Source organism: Babylonia areolata, chromosome 21 (assembly GCF_041734735.1).
Source record: "Babylonia areolata isolate BAREFJ2019XMU chromosome 21, ASM4173473v1, whole genome shotgun sequence".
In the NCBI taxonomy this organism is placed as follows: domain Eukaryota; kingdom Metazoa; phylum Mollusca; class Gastropoda; order Neogastropoda; family Buccinidae; genus Babylonia; species Babylonia areolata.
Window position 1 is genome coordinate 37,542,539 of NC_134896.1, and position 18,266 is coordinate 37,560,804.

General features: G+C 47.9%; 1 protein-coding gene across 1 annotated transcript in view; it reads left to right on the forward strand.

The window, feature by feature from the left end:
- Nucleotides 1–18,266, forward strand: part of LOC143296496 (glutamate receptor 1-like) — a 44,001-nt gene that overhangs the window by 17,243 nt on the left and 8,492 nt on the right. Inside the window, exons 4-9 of the mRNA XM_076608461.1 lie at nucleotides 2,922–3,005; nucleotides 4,407–4,520; nucleotides 5,444–5,611; nucleotides 6,970–7,156; nucleotides 9,916–10,163; nucleotides 12,302–12,448. Of these exons, the coding sequence (XP_076464576.1) occupies nucleotides 2,922–3,005; nucleotides 4,407–4,520; nucleotides 5,444–5,611; nucleotides 6,970–7,156; nucleotides 9,916–10,163; nucleotides 12,302–12,448 (948 nt within the window). The remainder of the gene's footprint in view (nucleotides 1–2,921; nucleotides 3,006–4,406; nucleotides 4,521–5,443; nucleotides 5,612–6,969; nucleotides 7,157–9,915; nucleotides 10,164–12,301; nucleotides 12,449–18,266) is intronic.

The window sequence follows — 18,266 nt, forward strand, 5'->3', positions numbered from 1 at the left end:
TCAAAGTATGCGGTATATATATATATATATATATATATATATATATATATATATATATATATATATATATATATATATATATATATACATATACGTGTGTTCATATTCGTGGTTGTTAGGGGAGTGTTTTTGCATGTGTGTGTGTGTGTGTTAGTGTGTGTGTTAGTGTGTGCGCGAGCGCGCGTGTGTGTGTGTGTCTGTCTGTCTGTCTGTCTGTCTGTCTGTCTGTCCGTCTGTCTGTCTGTCCGTCTGTCTGTCTGTCTATCTGCGTCTGTGTGTCTGTGTCGTGTCTGTCTGTGTCTGTGTATCTATCTTTGTGTGTGTCTAACTCTGAATGTGTGTGTGTGTGTGTGTGTGTGTGTGAGTGAGTGAGTGTCTGTGGGAGGAGGGGGTTGTGCATGTGTGTGTGTGTGTGTGTGTGTGTGTGTGTGTGTGTGTGTGTGTGTACGTAATTATGTATATGCATGTTAGGGTATTGTTGTGGATGGATCGATGCATATATATTTTATGCATGTGTGTATATATGTATGTATGTCCGTATATTTATATCCATGATTGTATGTACATTATGAATGGGTGAACATGTGTGAGTGTGTATTTATGTACGCATTCATCTTTACAACTAGTTTTTACTTGAATATTTGAACTTATTCACTTGATGTTTGCTTTGTTAATAGCATGTACATAAAAACTTCTTTTGTGTCACATGAAAAAGTATGGCTTTTTTATTTCATAAACAAATGAGACCTGCAGCGCATCATTGCTAAATCATCATTCACACACACACACACACACACACACACACACACACACACACACACACACACACACACACACACACACACACACACACACGAACTCGACCCATTTTCTACCGGCCCAACACACATACACACATGCGCGTGCACAGACACGCAAGAAACGAACATGCACACGCACGCCCACACGCACAGACACGTGCAACATGGACATTCCTCGCAGACACAGGAACAGAAATGGAAGTTGAGTGGTTGAGCGTTTGTTGTTGTTGTTTGTTTGTTGTTGTTGTTGTTGTTTGTTTGTTTTTGTTGTTGTTGTTTGTTTTTGTTGTTGTTGTTTGTTTGTTTTTGTTGTTGTTGTTTGTTTTTGTTGTTGTTTGTTTGTTTTTGTTGTTGATGTTTGTTGTTGTTGTAGTTTGTGTTTTGTTGTTGTTTTTTCGTTGTTGTTGCTTGTTTTTGTTGTTGTTGTTTGTTTTTGTTGTTGATGTTTGCTGTTGATGTTGTTGTTTGTGTTTTGTTGTTGTTGTTGTTTGTTTGTTTTTGTTGTTGTTGTTTTTGTTTGTTTTTGTTGTTGTTGTTTGTTTTTGTTGTTGATGTTTGTTATTGTTTTGTCGTTGTTGTTGTTTGTTTTTGTTGTTGATGTTTTGTTGTTGTTGTTGTTGTTTGTGTTTTGTTGTTTGTTGTTGTTTTTGTTTTTGTTTTGTTGTGTTTTGTTGTTGTTGTTGTTTGTTTGTTTGTTTTGTTTGTTGTTGTTTTTGTTTGTTTGTCAACAGCAGATGCGGTTTAGCATTGTATATGGATTAGAACACACGCTTTGACACCTCCTTGAAACTGAAATGGGGATGGGGTTGGAAAATGGGGGGGGGGGATAATAGACAGGGGAAAAAAAACAGAACGACTGGGTAAATCTGATGTATTCATTGTGTTAGATGTGTTACTGTGAAATGATAATGATGTGGATGTATGTGTATGATTCATAATCTGTGATTCATCATTTTTGCATGTTACATTCTGTAGCGAGTTTTAATATGCATACTAATAGTGATGATTGATGTTGCTTTGACATGCCTGTGTGTCTTTTAACGACGTCACATTGTGATTTCTCATGATGAAGAATACATGACCTGGTTTGATCAGGCATCGCTTTTTTTTTGCTTTTTTTTTCAAAACGCTGGGTTCCCTTGGAGTTAGTGAGTTCTGTCACGTGGTACACCTGTCTGTGGCGCCTTACATCAGAGACTGACGTAAGTTTACAGCTGGACCAACAAACACAGTGAGAGCTGTATGACCGACAGTTTCTCCGATGCAAGGAGAATTCATTTACAGCATAGTCTTTTGTCAAGGACATTGACTCTAAAACTAGCAGGCAAGATTGCACAGGCTCTCAGTGCTGCAGCCCCGGGGGCTAGCTGGCCTTTTGGGGGGGGGGGGGGCGGGGGGGGGGGCATCCCAACGCCGACTGTCCTAAAACCCTCTTGGCCGAGAGGGTGGGGATGTAATCAAATTTTAAAACAGGCAGTCGGGACAGCAGGTGCCTCCTCAGCTGTTCTGTTGGTCACAGTGGGACACGACTGACTATCTTACATACATACATACATGATGGAGTCTCCCATTGGACCGATGGATGAGTAGGCAGGCAGGCTTATCTGTCGGTGTGTGTTCTCATATGGGAGAAGAGGCCGATTCTGGATGCGCAGCACTTCCCACATGTTTAAGGGCTAGCTGATATTAGCCTGGTTGCCTGACCAGCACAGGTAACTTTTCTTTTTAGTGAAGAGGAGTTGTGCAGACCCTTCCCCCACTCTCTCACCTACCGACGCTCAGAGACCCACAGGTGCAGATACTGCCACGTGTAGAACGGCCTCGGCAGATCCAGGTTTTTTCTTCGGAGTTCTGTCTCCTAGGAGGACTTCCAGCCAAAGATAAGAGCTCCCCCTGCCCTTTGGTCATCCTCTTCCGCTTCCACAGCCATTGAGAAAGGTTTCCTCCTCCGCCTGGTCCGTCGTTGGGAGACTTCACATGCGGCAGGTAGTACTGGGTTACATGGTACCAGAAGCAAGGGCTATGCCCCTGACCTGACACAAATACATACATACATACATACGGCTGTTTATCTGGTTGGGCGAGGCTGCTCTGACCCGTGAGTTTCTGTTGGACTTGCAGATGACCCCGTATCTGATGGAGGTTAAGGACCCCAAGGCAGGCAGGGTGACCTATGAGGGTTACATTCCAGAACTCCTGGATGAGGTGAGCCAGCCAATTCAGGCTCCGAGAGGCATGGTTCCTGGAACTATGGAACTATGCCATACATGTCCACGCAAAAAGATAATCATGAGAGAGAGAGAGAGAGAGAGAGTGTGTGTGTGTGTGTGTGTGTGTGTGTGTGTGTGTGTGTGTGTGTGTGTGTATCTGGGAAGGCCTATGCTTCCATGTGATGAGAGTCAAACCATTGGGTGGTTGTTCGTGTGAGTGATTGTGTAAACCCTCTTCCTTTCTTGTCCTGAAACGTTTTGTTTGAGTTTCGTTTTCAGTGCCTCCTGCAGTGTTTTGTAGCTTGGTTGTACATTGGATAGGTAGTGTAAAATCGCATCTTTTTTTTCTTTTTTCTTTTTTTAATAACTAACTATGATATATTGTTCTTAAAGGTCGCAAACTCCCCCACATAATGGGCTCTAAGCGCCTCAGTTGAGACAATACATATACAGTAGTGCATTATACCTGGTGCATTATACCAGACAAGAGCACATGAGGACATAGAAGTGGAAAAACTAAATCTGTTTATCATCATCTTCTTCATGGTCATCGTCATCACCGTGATTAATGGTCACGTTTTGTGGCTGTCCTCTCTCCCGCTACTCCCCTCTCGCCCCCGCCCCGCCCCCTTTCCCGACCTCCCCCTCTCCCTTTCCCCACCACCCCCTCTACCTTCCCCACCCCTCCACCTTCCCCACCGCCCCCTCCCCTTCCCCCCACCACCTTTCCCACCACCCCTCCCCCTTCCCCACCACCCCTACCCCTTCCCCGACCACCTTCCCCACCACCCCTCCCCCTTCCCCCACCACGTTCCCCACCACCCCCTCCCCCTTCCCCACCACCCCTCCCCTCCCCACCGCCCCCTCCCCCTTCCCCACCACCCCTCCCCCTTCCCCACCACCTCCTCCCCTTTCCCCCACCACGTTCCCCACCACCCCCTTCCCCTTCCCCACCACCCCTCCCCTCCCCACCGCCCCCTCCCCCTTCCCCACCACCCCCTCCTCTTTCCCCACCACCTTCCCCACCACCTCCTCCCCTTTCCCCCACCACGTTCCCCACCACCCCCCTTCCCCTTCCGCACCACCTTCCCCACCACCCCTCCCTTCCCCACCATCCCCTCCTCTTTCCCCACCACCTTCCCCACCACCCCCTCTTCTTTCCCCACCACCCCTCCCCTCCCCACCGCCCCCTCCCCCTTCCCCACCACCCCTCCCCCTTCCCCACCACCTCCTCCCCTTTCCCCCACCACGTTCCCCACCACCCCCTTCCCCTTCCCCACCACCCCCTTCCCCCTTCCCCACCACCCCCTCCTCTTTCCCCACCACCTTCCCCACCACCCCCACCACCTTCCCCTCCCCCTTCCCCACCACTCCTCCCTCTTTCCCCCCCCTACAGCTGAGTGGAATGGTGGGAGTCAACTTCACGATCCGGACACTGGCCAAGCAGTTTGGAGAGCTTGACCCCGTCACTGGACGATGGTCAGGGCTGGTCGGTCATCTGGTCAACGGGGTACGTAGGACTGGCCTTCCTCTGGACTCGTCCTGTCCTCGCACGCTTTATCGCTGTTCTCTTCCCTGTCTGGGTGATTTTGGTTCTGATTCTCTCTGTCTCTCTGTCTCTGTCTCTGTCTGTCTGTCTCTCTCTCTCTCTCTCATTTGCATATCACGTGAATAGTATATACATTGTGGTCACTCAGTGTTGTCACTCACTGTGGTCACTCAATGGCCGTACAGTGTGGTCACTGTCCACACACCCACACACACACACACACACACACACTGTCCACCCCCACCATCACCACCACCCACCCACTACCACCTCCACCACCACCACAACTACCCACCCACCCACCACCACCACCACCACCACCACCACCACCACCCACCCACCATCACAACCACCACCCACCACCACCCAACCACCCACAACCACACACAACCACCACCCACCACAACCACCACCACCCACCACCCACCACAACCACCACCACCAACCACAGCCACCACAACCACCACCACCACCACCACCCACCACTACCCAACCACCACCACCCACCCAACCACCACCACCACCACCACCACCCAACCACCCACCACAACCACACCACCACAACCACCAACCATCCACCCACCACCACAACCCACCACGACCCACCCAACCACCACCACCACACACCACTACCCAACCACCACCACCCACCCACCCACCACCACCACCACCCAACCACCCACCACAACCACACCACCACAACCACCACCACCACCACCATCCACGACCTACCCAACCACCACCACCACCCAACCACCCACCACAACCACCACCACCACCACCACCACCCACCACTACCCAACCACCACCACCACCCAACCACCCACCACAACCACCACCCACAACCACCACCACCACCACCCACGACCCACCCAATGTCTCAGGACGTGGACATGGCGGCGGCCCCCCTGACGGTGACCGGGGACAGGGCCCAGGTGATGGATTACTCCGTGCCCTTCCAGTACTTCGGCGGGGTCATCGTGCTGAAGAGGATCCCCGTGGTGGCCCCCTCCTTCAGCCAGCACGTGCAGTTCATCCTCACGCCCCTCGAGGTCGGCTCTTAAAACATCAGAATAAACCCCCACCCCCACCCCCACCCCCACCCCCCGAAAACGGAGTATGGCCGCCTACATGGCGGGGTAAAAAACGGTCACACACGTAAAAGCCCGCTCTTGTACATACGAGTCAAACGTAGGAGTTGCAGCCCACGAACGAAGAAGAAGAAGAAGAAGGAGAAAACATTAGTAGTAGAATAGGACAGGATAGGATACAATAGGATAGAACGTGTCTTTATTACCACCTGCACCGTGGTCACAGGGAATATTGGGAGAGAGAGAGATATTCATCGAGGGTACAAACATGGCGTGAGTCGTTTTCCTTTGTTGCTTGTACCCCAGGCGACTGCACACTCAAAGTCAGATCAGAGCTGAAAAGAACTATCTCGGTCCCGTGGAAATCTGGAGAAGAAAAAAAACACACCACAAAACAACAAAGCAACAACAGCAATAAAATCAGCAACAACAACAAACAAACAAACAAACAAAACCATGGGAATTAAAATTCAGTTCAAGTTCAGCCACATTCGTACGCAAGAACCAAGGACATGTCTTTAACATTGCCCGTCTAGTTTTTATCAGAAGATTTGTTATACAAAAGCATAATTACACGTAATAAACAAAATCATGTATAAAGTAACAGGCATACAAACAATTAAATAGTAGTGCCCAATTATCAAGTCGAGAAAAAGGAAAAAAAAATAGTCAAAGCTTTCTAAAAAAAAAAAATATAGACGAATGGATCAACACCTGAAACAGAAAATAAAAAAGAAGAGACGGTATAAATAAAGGGAAAGGGTCAGAAACAAGGAGAGCGATAGAAAAGAGGACATTTCAACCACCAAATTTCCAGGAGATAAGGATACTGTTTATATACTGAAATAGAACCCAGCACCTCCGCAGGGACTTTGGGGGATGGGGGGAGGGGTTAAACACGCAGATGCAGAATTCAGAAACAAATTCTTGTTGTACATAAACTATTTATTTTCAGATTACCTTTTGGAAGTAAAAAAAAAAAAAAAAAAAAAAAAAGTTGGGGGGTTGGTCATAAACAGATAATTTCCTGGTATTAAACTTGAATAAGTTTTTCAGTTTTTTGTTTTAATTAAAGATTATCATTTAGTTCCAGTTTGAAAGTTCATCTCTTCATCTTGGTTCAATAACAGTAACATGTTCAGAGGGTTTTTTTCTGCTGTGGTTTTTCATGTGCTTGTACGTTGGTTCACGTCCTCCCATGCCCCCACCCCCCACCCCCACGGGCTGACACCCCCACCCCCCACCCCCCACACCCCCCCGCTTCAAAAAAGGGGGTCAGTTAGTCACAGAATAACTAGCCAGTTGGATCCTGACTCCAGGACAGCGTGTGGCTGATGATGATGGTGGCCTACCTGCTGACCAGCGTCATCCTCTACGTCATCTGTCACGTCAACCCCTACGAGTGGCGTCACCTGTGCGCGGACCACCAAGCCACGAGACGGGAGGCGGAGTCCTTCACCTGCCTCAACACCTTCTGGTTCCTGCTCAGCACCCTCATGTGGCAAGGTGTGTGGGGGAGGGGTGGGGGTGGGGGTGCAAGATGTGGTCGGGAACGGGTATCACAGCAGGCAAAATTGGTGTCTTTAATTAATTAAAGTGTACACCCTTACTGACGTCAAGCCTGTTTTTGATGACTTATATCTGAAAGGCTGGGTTTGGCAGGACGCAACCTGGTGTACCATAACTGACAAATAAGCGTCAGAGTGGGGGTGGGGGAGCGGGGGTGTACGGGGGCAGGGGGGGCGGGCGGTAATACTATGATGGCATAGTCCGAGAATCATTGAGAAGAAGATCCTTAGCGACAAACCCTTTGGTGGCTGTACAAGTCGATTCTAAAGGCGACGCATCTTAGATTTGAAGAAAGAGAACAGTTCAGAAGTAGCCTCTTCTCTCAAAATTCAAAGGCCTTGTACAAATACAGAAATAAATGCGGTAATGGGTGGTTACGACAGGGGAGAGAGTGGGTGGGTAGGGAGGGGATGGGGGGGGGGGAATGAAGAAGATAGTTAATACCAAATTAGGCCAATGTTGTTGGGATTTCTGATGTGTTTTGTTCCGAAAGTTTTGTGCGGGCATCTCGTTCTCTGGGTGACCGGCTGGTGAAGATGGCGTGGTGGGCGTTCCCGCGATGAATGATAACATTTCAGGGAGTGATTTGTATTTCTATTTCTTTTTATCACAACAGATTTTTCTGTGTGAAATTCGCTCTCCCCATGGAGAGCTACACTACAGCGCCATCCATTTTTTTGTATTTTTTCCTGCATACAGTTTTATTTGTGTTTCCTATCGATGGCCTAGAGGTAATGCGTACGCCTAGGAAGCGAGAGAATCTGAGCGCGCTGGCTCGAATCACGGCTCAGTCGCCGATATTTTCTCCCCCTCCACTAGACCTTGAGTGGTGGTCTGGACGCTAGTCATTCGGATGAGACAATAAACCGAGGTCCCGTGTGCAGCATGCAGGCAGGAAAAAATACACAAAAGAAGGGTGGCGCTGTAGTGTAGCGACGCGCTCTCCCTGGGGAGAGCAGCTCGAATTTCACACAGAGAAATCTGTTGTGATAGAAAGAAATACAAATACAAATATAAATACAAATATAAATTTCTGGATATAATAGGTATAGGTACGGTGGGAGATGGTCTCCATGTCTAACACCGCGATGAATGATAACATTTCTGGATATAATAGGTATAAATAGGGTGGTAGAGCGTCTCCCTGTCACCTTGATGAATGATAACATTTCTGCATTTGATAAGTATAAATAGGGTGACAGAGGATTTCCCTGTCTTACACCGCGTGATGATAACATTTCTGCACAATTTTATTATAAGGATAAATAGGGTGATGGGCGGTCTCCCTATGTAACACCGTGCGACGAATTATGACATTTACGCATATGATAGGTATAGTTAGAGGGTCTTCCTTTCTTACATCGTGATGAATACCAAACCAGGCGTACGCTGATGAGGTTTTTTTGGTGTTTTCCCCCCCCCAAGTTTTTATGCGGGCACCTCGTTCACTGGGTGGTTGGCTGGTGACGATGGCGTTGGTGGGCGTCCCCGTGATGAATGATAATAATAATAATAATAATAATAATAATAATAATAATAATAATGGACATTTGTTGAGCGCTTTCCTCCCTTAAAGAGAGCTCAAATCGCTTTACAACATGTGTTTAAACATCAAACACACCACACACACACACACACATACACATACACACACACACACACACACACACACACACACACACACACACACACACACACACACACACACACACACACACACACACACACACACACACACACACACACACACACACACACACACACTCACGCGCGCGCGATAACTCACAAAGAAAAAAGAAGAAAAATAATGATCTAGCGCACAACAATATAAAACAGATTCAGAGACTACGCGTACTACATTACATAATTACACACACAAACACACAACAAAAGAGAGAGAGTGTGTGTGCATAGCTTATAACTGAAAAGGTATGGAAGGTCTATGGATAGGCGTTTACAAAAAGATGTGTTTTCAGACCAATTTTCAAAAGATTGAAATGAGGGAGATTGACGAAGATGGTGAGGTAAAGTGTTCCAAACATGGAGCTGAATAAGAAAACCAAGCAGGCAAAGTGAGAAGAAAATGCGGATCGAAATAGCTTGAACTGGAAGTTTAATTATTTGACGTCCAAGGACCAGCCACTATGGGTAATAAAGTCTGTATTCTCTGGTTTAACTCTCTCCATACGAACGGCGAAAGAGACGACGTTAACAGCGTTTCACCCCAATTACCATCATCAAAATATTGCAAGCGGAAGGCTCTTATACTGAAGACGTGAATGTTCACAAAGAATACCATAATTCTGACGACGGAAGCTAAAGGTTGGGTCATTCAGACACCCACTGGACATCCGACGGGTCTGTGTAGAGGAGAAGAGAGGACTGGCCGTACTGAGTGGGTTAAACAATAAAAAAAAAAAAAAGGCTCCTCAGCTTCTCTCTAAGCAAGAGAGATACAGTGTGACCACTGACAAAATAAGCCGCTTAATAAGCCAAATGATAATATGTGTGCATAAAATAAGTATAAGCTACGTTGATAGAGGGTGTCCATATCTTACACCGTGATGAATACTAAACCAAGCCTACGTATTTTTTGTTTAGTTTGTGTGTGTGTGTGTGTGTGTGTGTGTGTGTGTGTGTGTGTGTGTGTGTGTGTGTGTGTGTGTGTGTGTGTGTGTGTGTTTCCCCCCCCAAAGGTTTTGTGCGGGCTCCTCGTTCTCTGGGTGGTCGGCTGGTGACGATGGCGTGGTGGGCGTTCGTCGTGGTCTTCCTGCTGACCTACACGGCCAGCCTCACCAACCTGCTGCGTGCTAACCCCATGAATGAGAAGGACGTCAACATCCGCATCCTGGGCTTCAAGGACCTGGCCTCTGAGCACTCCGGAGACATGGACGTCGGCTTCGTGCGAGGAGGGTCCACGAGTGCCTACCTGCGGAATTCGCAGGTGAGTCTGTGAGAGATGTCGTTTTGTTCGCACCCCATAGATATTAGTATCTCAGTATGTCTCAGGGGGTAGATGTTAGAGTCTGTGGTTTCCCCCCAACTCGCTGGAACATGTCTTTCGGTAGGTGTTAGAGTCTGTGGTTTCCCCCCAACTCGCTGGAACATGTCTTTCGGTACGTGTTAGAGTCTGTGGTTTCCCCCCCAACTCACTGGAACATGTCTTTCGGTAGGTGTTAGAGTTTGTCGTTTCCCCCCAACTCGCTGGAACATGTCTTTCGGTAGGTGTTAGAGTCTGTGGTTTCCCCCAACTCGCTGGAACATGTCTTTCGGTTACCCCAACTCGCTGGAACATTTCTTTCGGTAGGTGTTAGAGTCTGTGGTTTCCCCCCAATTTGCTGGAACATGTCTTTTGGTAGGTGTTAGAGTCTGTTGTTTTCCCCCCAACTCGCTGGAACATTTCTTTCGGTAGGTGTTAGAGTCTGTGGTTTCCCCCCCCCAACTCGCTGGAACATTTCTTTCGGTAGATGTTAGAGTCTGTGGTTTTCCCCCAACTCGCTGGAACATTTCTTTCGGTAGATGTTAGAGTCTGTGGTTTTCCCCCCAACTCACTGGAACATTTCTTTCGGTAGATGTGAGAGTCTGTTGTTTCCCCCAACTCGCTGGAACATTTCTTTCGGTACGTGTTAGAGTCTGTGTTTCCCCCCCCCCCCCCCCAACTCACTGGAACATGTCTTTCGGTAGGTGTTAGAGTCTTTCGTTACCCCCCAACTCGCTGGAACATTTCTTTCGGTAGATGTTAGAGTCTGTGGTTTTCCCCCAACTCGCTGGAACATGTCTTTCGGTAGGTGTTAGAGTCTGTGGTTTCCCCCCAACTCGCTGGAACATTTCTTTCGGTAGATGTTAGAGTCTGTGGTTTCCCCCCAACTCGCTGGAACATTTCTCTCGCTGGAACATTTCTTTCAGTATGTGTTAGAGTCTGTGGTTTCCCCCCAACTCGCTGGAACATTTCTCTCGCTGGAACATTTCTTTCGGTAAGTGTTAGAGTCTGTGGTTTCCCCCAACTCGCTGGAACATTTCTTTCATCGTCCTGTTCTCTGAAAGTTTTGTTTGCTCAGATTGGTGGGTTTTTGTTTTCGCCCCCATTCTTTGATGGATTTGTTCTGTCTCTGAAAGATTTCCATTTCATCCATTATCTCTGGGAGATATCTCTCCCTTATTTGTAGGGGGGTGTTTACTCTGTGGGGGGGTGGGAGGGGGAGTGAGGCATATTTTATGCTTTTCTGGTGATAGTTCATATGTATGTGTGTGTGTGTGTGTGTGTGTGTGTGTGTGTGTGTGTGTGTGTGTGTGTGTGTGTGTGTGTGTGAGGCATATTTTATGCTTTTTTTGGTGATAGTTCGTGTGTGTGTGTGTGTGTGTGTGTGTGTGTATGTGTGTGTGTGTGGCATATTTTATGCTTTTTCGGTGATAGTTTGTGTGTGTGTGTGTGTGTGTGTGTGTGTGTGTGTGTGTGTGTGTGTGTGTGTGTGTGTGTGTGTGTGTGTGTGTGTGTGAGTGTGTGTGTATGCATGCCTTCAGGTGCAGTTGTATGCCAGTATGCGTTTTAACAGTACAAGAGGACTGTATACATAATGTATTGTTTCGTGTGAGGCGCTTACAGCCCATTATATGGTATGGTAAGTTTTCACCGAATAAATACTATATTGCTATTGTTATTGTTATTGTTATCATTAGCATTATTAATATTATCATCATCTTTATCATCATCATCATTATCATTATTATTGTTATTGTTGTTGTTGTTGTTCTTCTTCTTCTTCATTAGCATTATTAATATTATCATCATCTTTATCATCATCATCATTATCATTATTATTACTGTTGTTGTTGTTATACTTCTTCTTCTTCTTCTTCTTAGTAGTAGTAGTAGTAGTAGTGTTATCATTATTGTTATTATTATCTTGTTCTTGTCATCACTATCATCATTGATGTTGTTCGTTGTTATCGTTATCACCGCCATCACCACAATGACCACCTGACTGTGGGCAGTCCTTCTTGTCATCACTATCATCATTGATGTTGTTCGCTGTTATCGTTATCACCGCCATCACCACAATGACCACCTGACTGTGTGGGCAGTCCTCCCACCTGTTCCGCCTGTGGCGGGGGGTGGAGGAGCGGGGCACGGCGGTGGAGGACGTGGAGGAGGGCTTAGAACGGGTGAAGGCATCCTACAGCAGTAACTCCCGCTCCAGACCCTTCGCCCTCCTCACCGAGTCCACCCTGGTCAGTACGGCTGGAAGAACGCCTGGTGTGGTGTGGTGGGGTGGGGTGTGTGGTGTGGTGGGGTGGGGTGGGGTAGGGTGTGTGGTGTGGTGGGGTGGGGTGGGGTAGGGTGTGTGGTGTGGTGTGGTGTGGTGGGGTGGGGTAGGGTGTGTGGTGTGGTGGGGTGGGGTGGGGTAGGGTGTGTGGTGTGGTGTGGTGGGGTGGGGTAGGGTGTGTGGTGTGGTGTGGTGTGGTGGGGTAGGGTGTGTGGTGTGGTGGGGTGGGGTGGGGTAGGGTGTGGTGTGGTGTGGTGTGGTGTGGTAGGGTGAGTTGGGGTGTGGTGTGGTATGGTATGCTGTGCTGTGGTGTGCTGTGGTGTTGTGCTGTGGTGTGGTGTGGAGTGGAAGTGGTGTGCTGTGCTGTGGTGTGCTGTGGTGTTGTGCTGTGATGTGGTGTGGAGTGGAAGTGGTGTGGTGTGGTGTGCTGTGGTGTGGTGTGTTGTGGTGTGGTGTGCTGTGGTGTGGTGTGTTGTGGTGTGCTGTAGTGTGGTGTGTTGTGGTGTGGTGTGGTGTGCTGTAGTGTGGTGTGCTGTGGTGTGGTGTGCTGTGGTGTGCTGTAGTGTGGTGTGCTGTGGTGTGCTGTAGTGTGGTGTGTTGTGGTGTGTTGTGGTGTGGTGTGCTGTGGTGTGGTGTGCTGTGGTGTGCTGTAGTGTGGTGTGGTGTGGTGTGTTGTGGTGTGGTGTGTTGTGGTGTGGTGTGCTGTGGTGTGGTGTGCTGTGGTGTGGTGTGTTGTGGTGTGCTGTGTTGTGGTGTGGTGTGCTGTGGTGTGGTGTGGTGTGCTGTGGTGTGCTGTGGTGTGGTGTGGTGTGCTGTGGTGTGGTGTGGTGTGGTGTGGTGTGGTGTGGTGTGCTGTGTTGTGGTGTGCTGTGCTGTGGTGTGGTGTGCTGTGGTGTGGTGTGTTGTGGTGTGCTGTGGTGTGGTGTGTTGTGGTGTGCTGTGGTGTGGTGTGCTGTGGTGTGGTGTGTTGTGGTGTGGTGTGGTTGTGCTGTGCTGTGGTGTTGTGCTGTGCTGTGGTGTGGAGTGGAAGTGGTGTGTTGTGGTGTGGTGTGGTGTGGTGTGGTGTGGTGTGGTGTGCTGTAGTGTGGTGTGCTGTGGTGTTGTGGTGTGGTGTGGTGTGCTGTGGTGTGGAGTGGAAGTGGTGTGCTGTGGTGTGTTGTGCTGTGGTGTGATGTTATAGTGTGGTGTGATGTAGTGTGGTGTTGTGTGGTGTGGTGTGGTGGAGTGTGGTGTGTGGTGTGGAGTGGAGAGTGGTCTGTGCTGTGCTGTGGTGTGCTGTGCTGTGAGGTGGTGTGGTGTGGTGTGGTGTTGTGTTGTGTTGTGTTGTGTTGTGTTGTGTTGTGGTGTGGTGTGGTGTGGAGTGGAGTGGAAGTGGTGTGGTGTGGTGTGGAGTGGAGTGGAAGTGGTGTGGTGTGGAAATGGTGTGGTGTGGTGTGGTGTGGTGTGGAGTGGAAGTGTGGTGTGGTGTGGAGTGGAAGTGGTGTGGTGTGGTGTGGAGTGGAAGTGGTGTGGTGTGGTGTGGAGTGGAAGTGTGGTGTGGTGTGGTATGGTGTGGTGTGGTGTGGTGTGGAGTGGAGTGGTGTGGTGTGGTGTGGTGTGGTGTTGTGTTGTGGAGTGTGATGTGGTGTGGTGTGTAGTGGAGTGGAGTGTGGTGGGGTGGGGTGGGCTGTGGTGTGGTGTGATGTGGTGTGGTGGTGTGGTGTGGTGTGGAAGTGTGGTGTGGTGTGGTATGGTGTGTAGTGGTGTGGTGTGGTGGTGTGGTGTGGTGTAGTGTGGTGTGGTGTGGTGTAGTGTAATGTGGTGTGGCGTGGTGTGGAGTGGAGTGGAGTGGAGTGGAGTGTGGTGTGGTGTGGTGTGCTCTGGTGTTGTGTTGTGTGGCGTGCTGTGGTGTTGTGTTGTGTGGTGTGCTGTGGTGTGGTGTTGTGTGGTGTGCTGTGGTGTGCTGTGCTGTGGTGGGGTGTGGTGGGGTGTGATGTAGTGTGTTGTGTTGTGTTGTGTTGTGAAGTGTCGTATCGTATTGTCTCGTCTCGTCTCGTGTTGTAAGGTGTGGTGTCGTATCATTCATAGTGTATTGTACTGCACGGTTTCGTATGGTATAGTATAGTATTGTGTGTTGCGTCGTGTCGTAGCGTATCGTCTCGTAATGTATGGTGCTGTGTCACATCACATTGCACCGTTTCGTTTGGTGTCGTATGGTATTGCGTTGTTTTGTGTTGTGTTGTGTGGTGTCGTGTGGTGTCGTGTTGTGTCGTATCGAATCGTATCGTATCGTATCGTGTCGTGTCGACATCGTGATGTATGGTATCGCATCGTGTCATGTCACAGTGTATCGTATCGTGTCGTTTCGTATGGTAGGGTATAGTATTGTACTGTGTTGTTTTGCGTTGTGTTGTGTTGTATTGTGTTGTGCTGCGTTGCCTTGTGCTGTTTTGTTTCATGTCGTGTTGTGTTGTATTGCACCGTTTTTATGGTATGGTATGGTATGGTATGGTATGGTATTTCTCCAGCATCAGACTTCTCTACGAGAAATTCAGCGGGCGGCTTTTCTCCAGGAAGGGTTCATCGCCATAATTGCACTGCATTGCGCTGCGTCAGTTGTGCTGTGGTGTGCTGTGCTGAGCTGTATCGTATCGTATCGTGTCGTGTCGTGTCGTATTTCTCAGCTCAGATTAATCTACAAGGAATTCGGGCTACTCTTCTCAGGGAGGACGCACGCCACAACCCGACCGTGACTCAGCGTCCTTCCCCTCCCCCTCTTTTTCTGTGGAGGAGGAAGAATTTGTTTGGTTTAAACAAAACTTATTCAGAAAACATGTCACACATGTACAGAAGACAGCGGAGCAACAACAACCTAACAGCTCATATCGTGCTCAGGAAAGAATTTGTTTCATGACTGATGTGGCGTTTCACACACTGGTGATTGCAAGCATGTTGTTAAAGCGTCACTTTCACATTTCTTCTTCTTCTTCTTCTGCGTTCGTGGGTTGCAACTCCCACGTTCACTCGTATATACGCGAGTGGGCTTTTACGTGTATGACCGTTTTTAACCCGCCATGTAGGCAGCCATACTCCGCTTTCGGGGGTGTGCATGCTGGGTATGTTCTTGTTTCCATAACCCACCGAACGCTGACGTGGATTACAGGATCTTTAACGTGCGTACTTGATCTTCTGCTTGCGTATACACACGAAGGGGGTTCAGGCACTGGCAGGTCTGCACATATGTTGACCTGGGAGATCGGAAAAATCTCCACCCTTTACCCACCAGGTGCCGTCACCGTGATTCGAACCCGGGACCTTCAGATTGAAAGTCCAACGCTTTAACCATTCGGCTATTGCGCCCGTCAACTTTAACATTTGAATGTTATCGTTTAAATGGTAAGAAAGGAGGAGGAGGAGGGGTTTGAATGATGAGTTGAGGGAAACAGTGTAGACGGAGATAGGAATCAATGATGAATGTTTGAAATAAACAGGAGTACAGTTAAAGAAAATTACTTTTGTGGTCTTCGTATAATTTTGAATTCGTTTGTGGTCTTCAACTCCCATGTTCCATTGTAGACATTGTGGGGAAGCCGTTTGCCAGGTGTGTGTGTGGCGGGTCGCTAGTGAGTATCCGTGCATTTGGGTTTGCCGTGTGGATGCCTGAGTGCGTGTTGCAGGGATGCGTTTTCTGGAGGGCATCATGGGTGGGTGGGTGGTTTCCATTGTTCAGTTGCGTGAGTGTATTCTGCCACGTGCTTCATTTTAATCATTTTAATTATATGTGCACGGGGAGGGGGGGAAGGCGGGGCGGGGGTGTATTGAGAGGGGAGGCGGGGAGTGGGGAACGAATGTAAAGCGCTTTGAGCAGTATTTCTGGAGAAACGCGCTATATAAATGTCCATTATCATTATCGTTATCATTATTACGAGTGGGATTTTCCATGCATGACCCGTATTTATCACGCTATCTAGGCAGCCATACTCCGCTTTCGGAGGCAGTGTAAAAAGTCAAAAACATCACACAAGGTTTATTGGAGTAGGAAGTGAGTGGGGGTGGGGGTGCAAAAAATCATGGAATTGAACTCGAAACCTTTGCTTCCTAGTCGAGCGTTCTGCCACTTGGCCACCACTCGGTTACACGTGTCTACTGGCGCTGTACACGTGTGCTCACTTGGGTCTGTCAGCTGGTCGGCTGGATTTCGTTTTGGTTGGCTCACGGCCACCATCTTCTCCTCTTCTTCTTCTTCTGCGTTCGTGGGCTGCAACTCCCACGTTCACTCGTATGTACACAAGTGGGCTTTTACGTGTTTATGACCGTTTTTACCCCGCCATGTAGGCAGCCATACTCCGCTTTCGGGGGGTGTATGCTGGGTATGTTCTTGTTTCCATGACCTACCGAACGCTGACATGGATTACAAGATCTTTAACGTGCATATTTGATCTTCTGCTTGCGTATACACATGAAGGGGGTTCAGGCACTGGCAGGTCTGCACATATGTTGACTTGGGAGATAGGAAAAATCTCCACCCTTTACCCACCAGGCGCCGTCACCGAGATTCGAACCCGGGACCCTCAGATTGAAAGTCCAACGCTTTAACCACTCGGCTACTGCGCCCGTCACGGCCACCATCAAGTACAGTGATCTTCGGTCCTGTATACAAGGTAGCCGGCCAGGCTGGAATGCACGATTGATCTCAGCAGCGTTGAGTTTGCTTTGCGGCGTCAAGAAGTCTCTTAACTCTTTCACCGCCGCGGTCCCCTGTGTAAAACACTCCCCAGCGCCAAGTATTTTAGAAACGATGCTTTCAGTCACAGGCTTCGGTTCATGTTAAAACAATAAAGGACTTGTTCACTTCGAACTCGGGGATGGGGCAAAGGTTAGTCATTGTTCTATTGGCAGGAAACTGGCTGCAGCTGTTGAGCTTTGTTACAATGTAAACAAGAGAGGCAAGGCCTTCAAGACTCACTTGTGATACACTTTTTTTTTTTTATAATCTAATCGTTAAAATGTGTTCTGTATTTGTTATTATAAAGCTTCGGCTTAAAAAAATTTAAAAAAATTAAAAAAAAGTCCTAACCAGATTCGAATTAAGTCCCCTAGCATTAATTACAGAGTAATTTCCCTTTTTTTACTATCTGCACCAAAACGTTTGCAAAATAAAGAAAACTTCCATGCTTAGCAAAAGAAGTTTCTGTTTGAACAAAAAATGATAATAATGACTGCTCTTGTTGTGTCAGAATATCAGATCAAAGTGCCAAGTTTAGAGAATAAAAAAATATATAAATATAACAGTAAATGCAGTTTGCATATAATTTGGCTTCTTTTTTTAATTTTTTGCGCCCATCCAAGAGGTGCAATATTGTTTTAAAAGATGATTGGAAAGAACTGAATTTTTCCTATTTTTATGCCTAATTTGGTGCCAACTGACAAAGTATTTGCAGAGAAAATGTCAATGTTAAAGTTTACCACGGACACACACACACACACACACACACACACACACACACACAGAGAGAGAGAGAGCGAACCGAACACCGGGTTAAAACATAGACTCACTTTGTTTACACAAGTGTGTCAAAAAGTAGTTGGTCTACTATTGCTAACAATAAATGTCTTTAAATAGCCCTGAATCTTGTGCAGGGACAAACCTAAGTGCTTTTCACAACAGACATCTACATCCACGCATAACTCTGAACCAAAGGGATGAAAGTCAAATTTGCAGATGGTGTTTGTTCTTTGTATGATAGTCGTGTCCGACTAAGACCATCCGAACAGCAGAGGAGGTAACTGCTGTCCTAACTGTT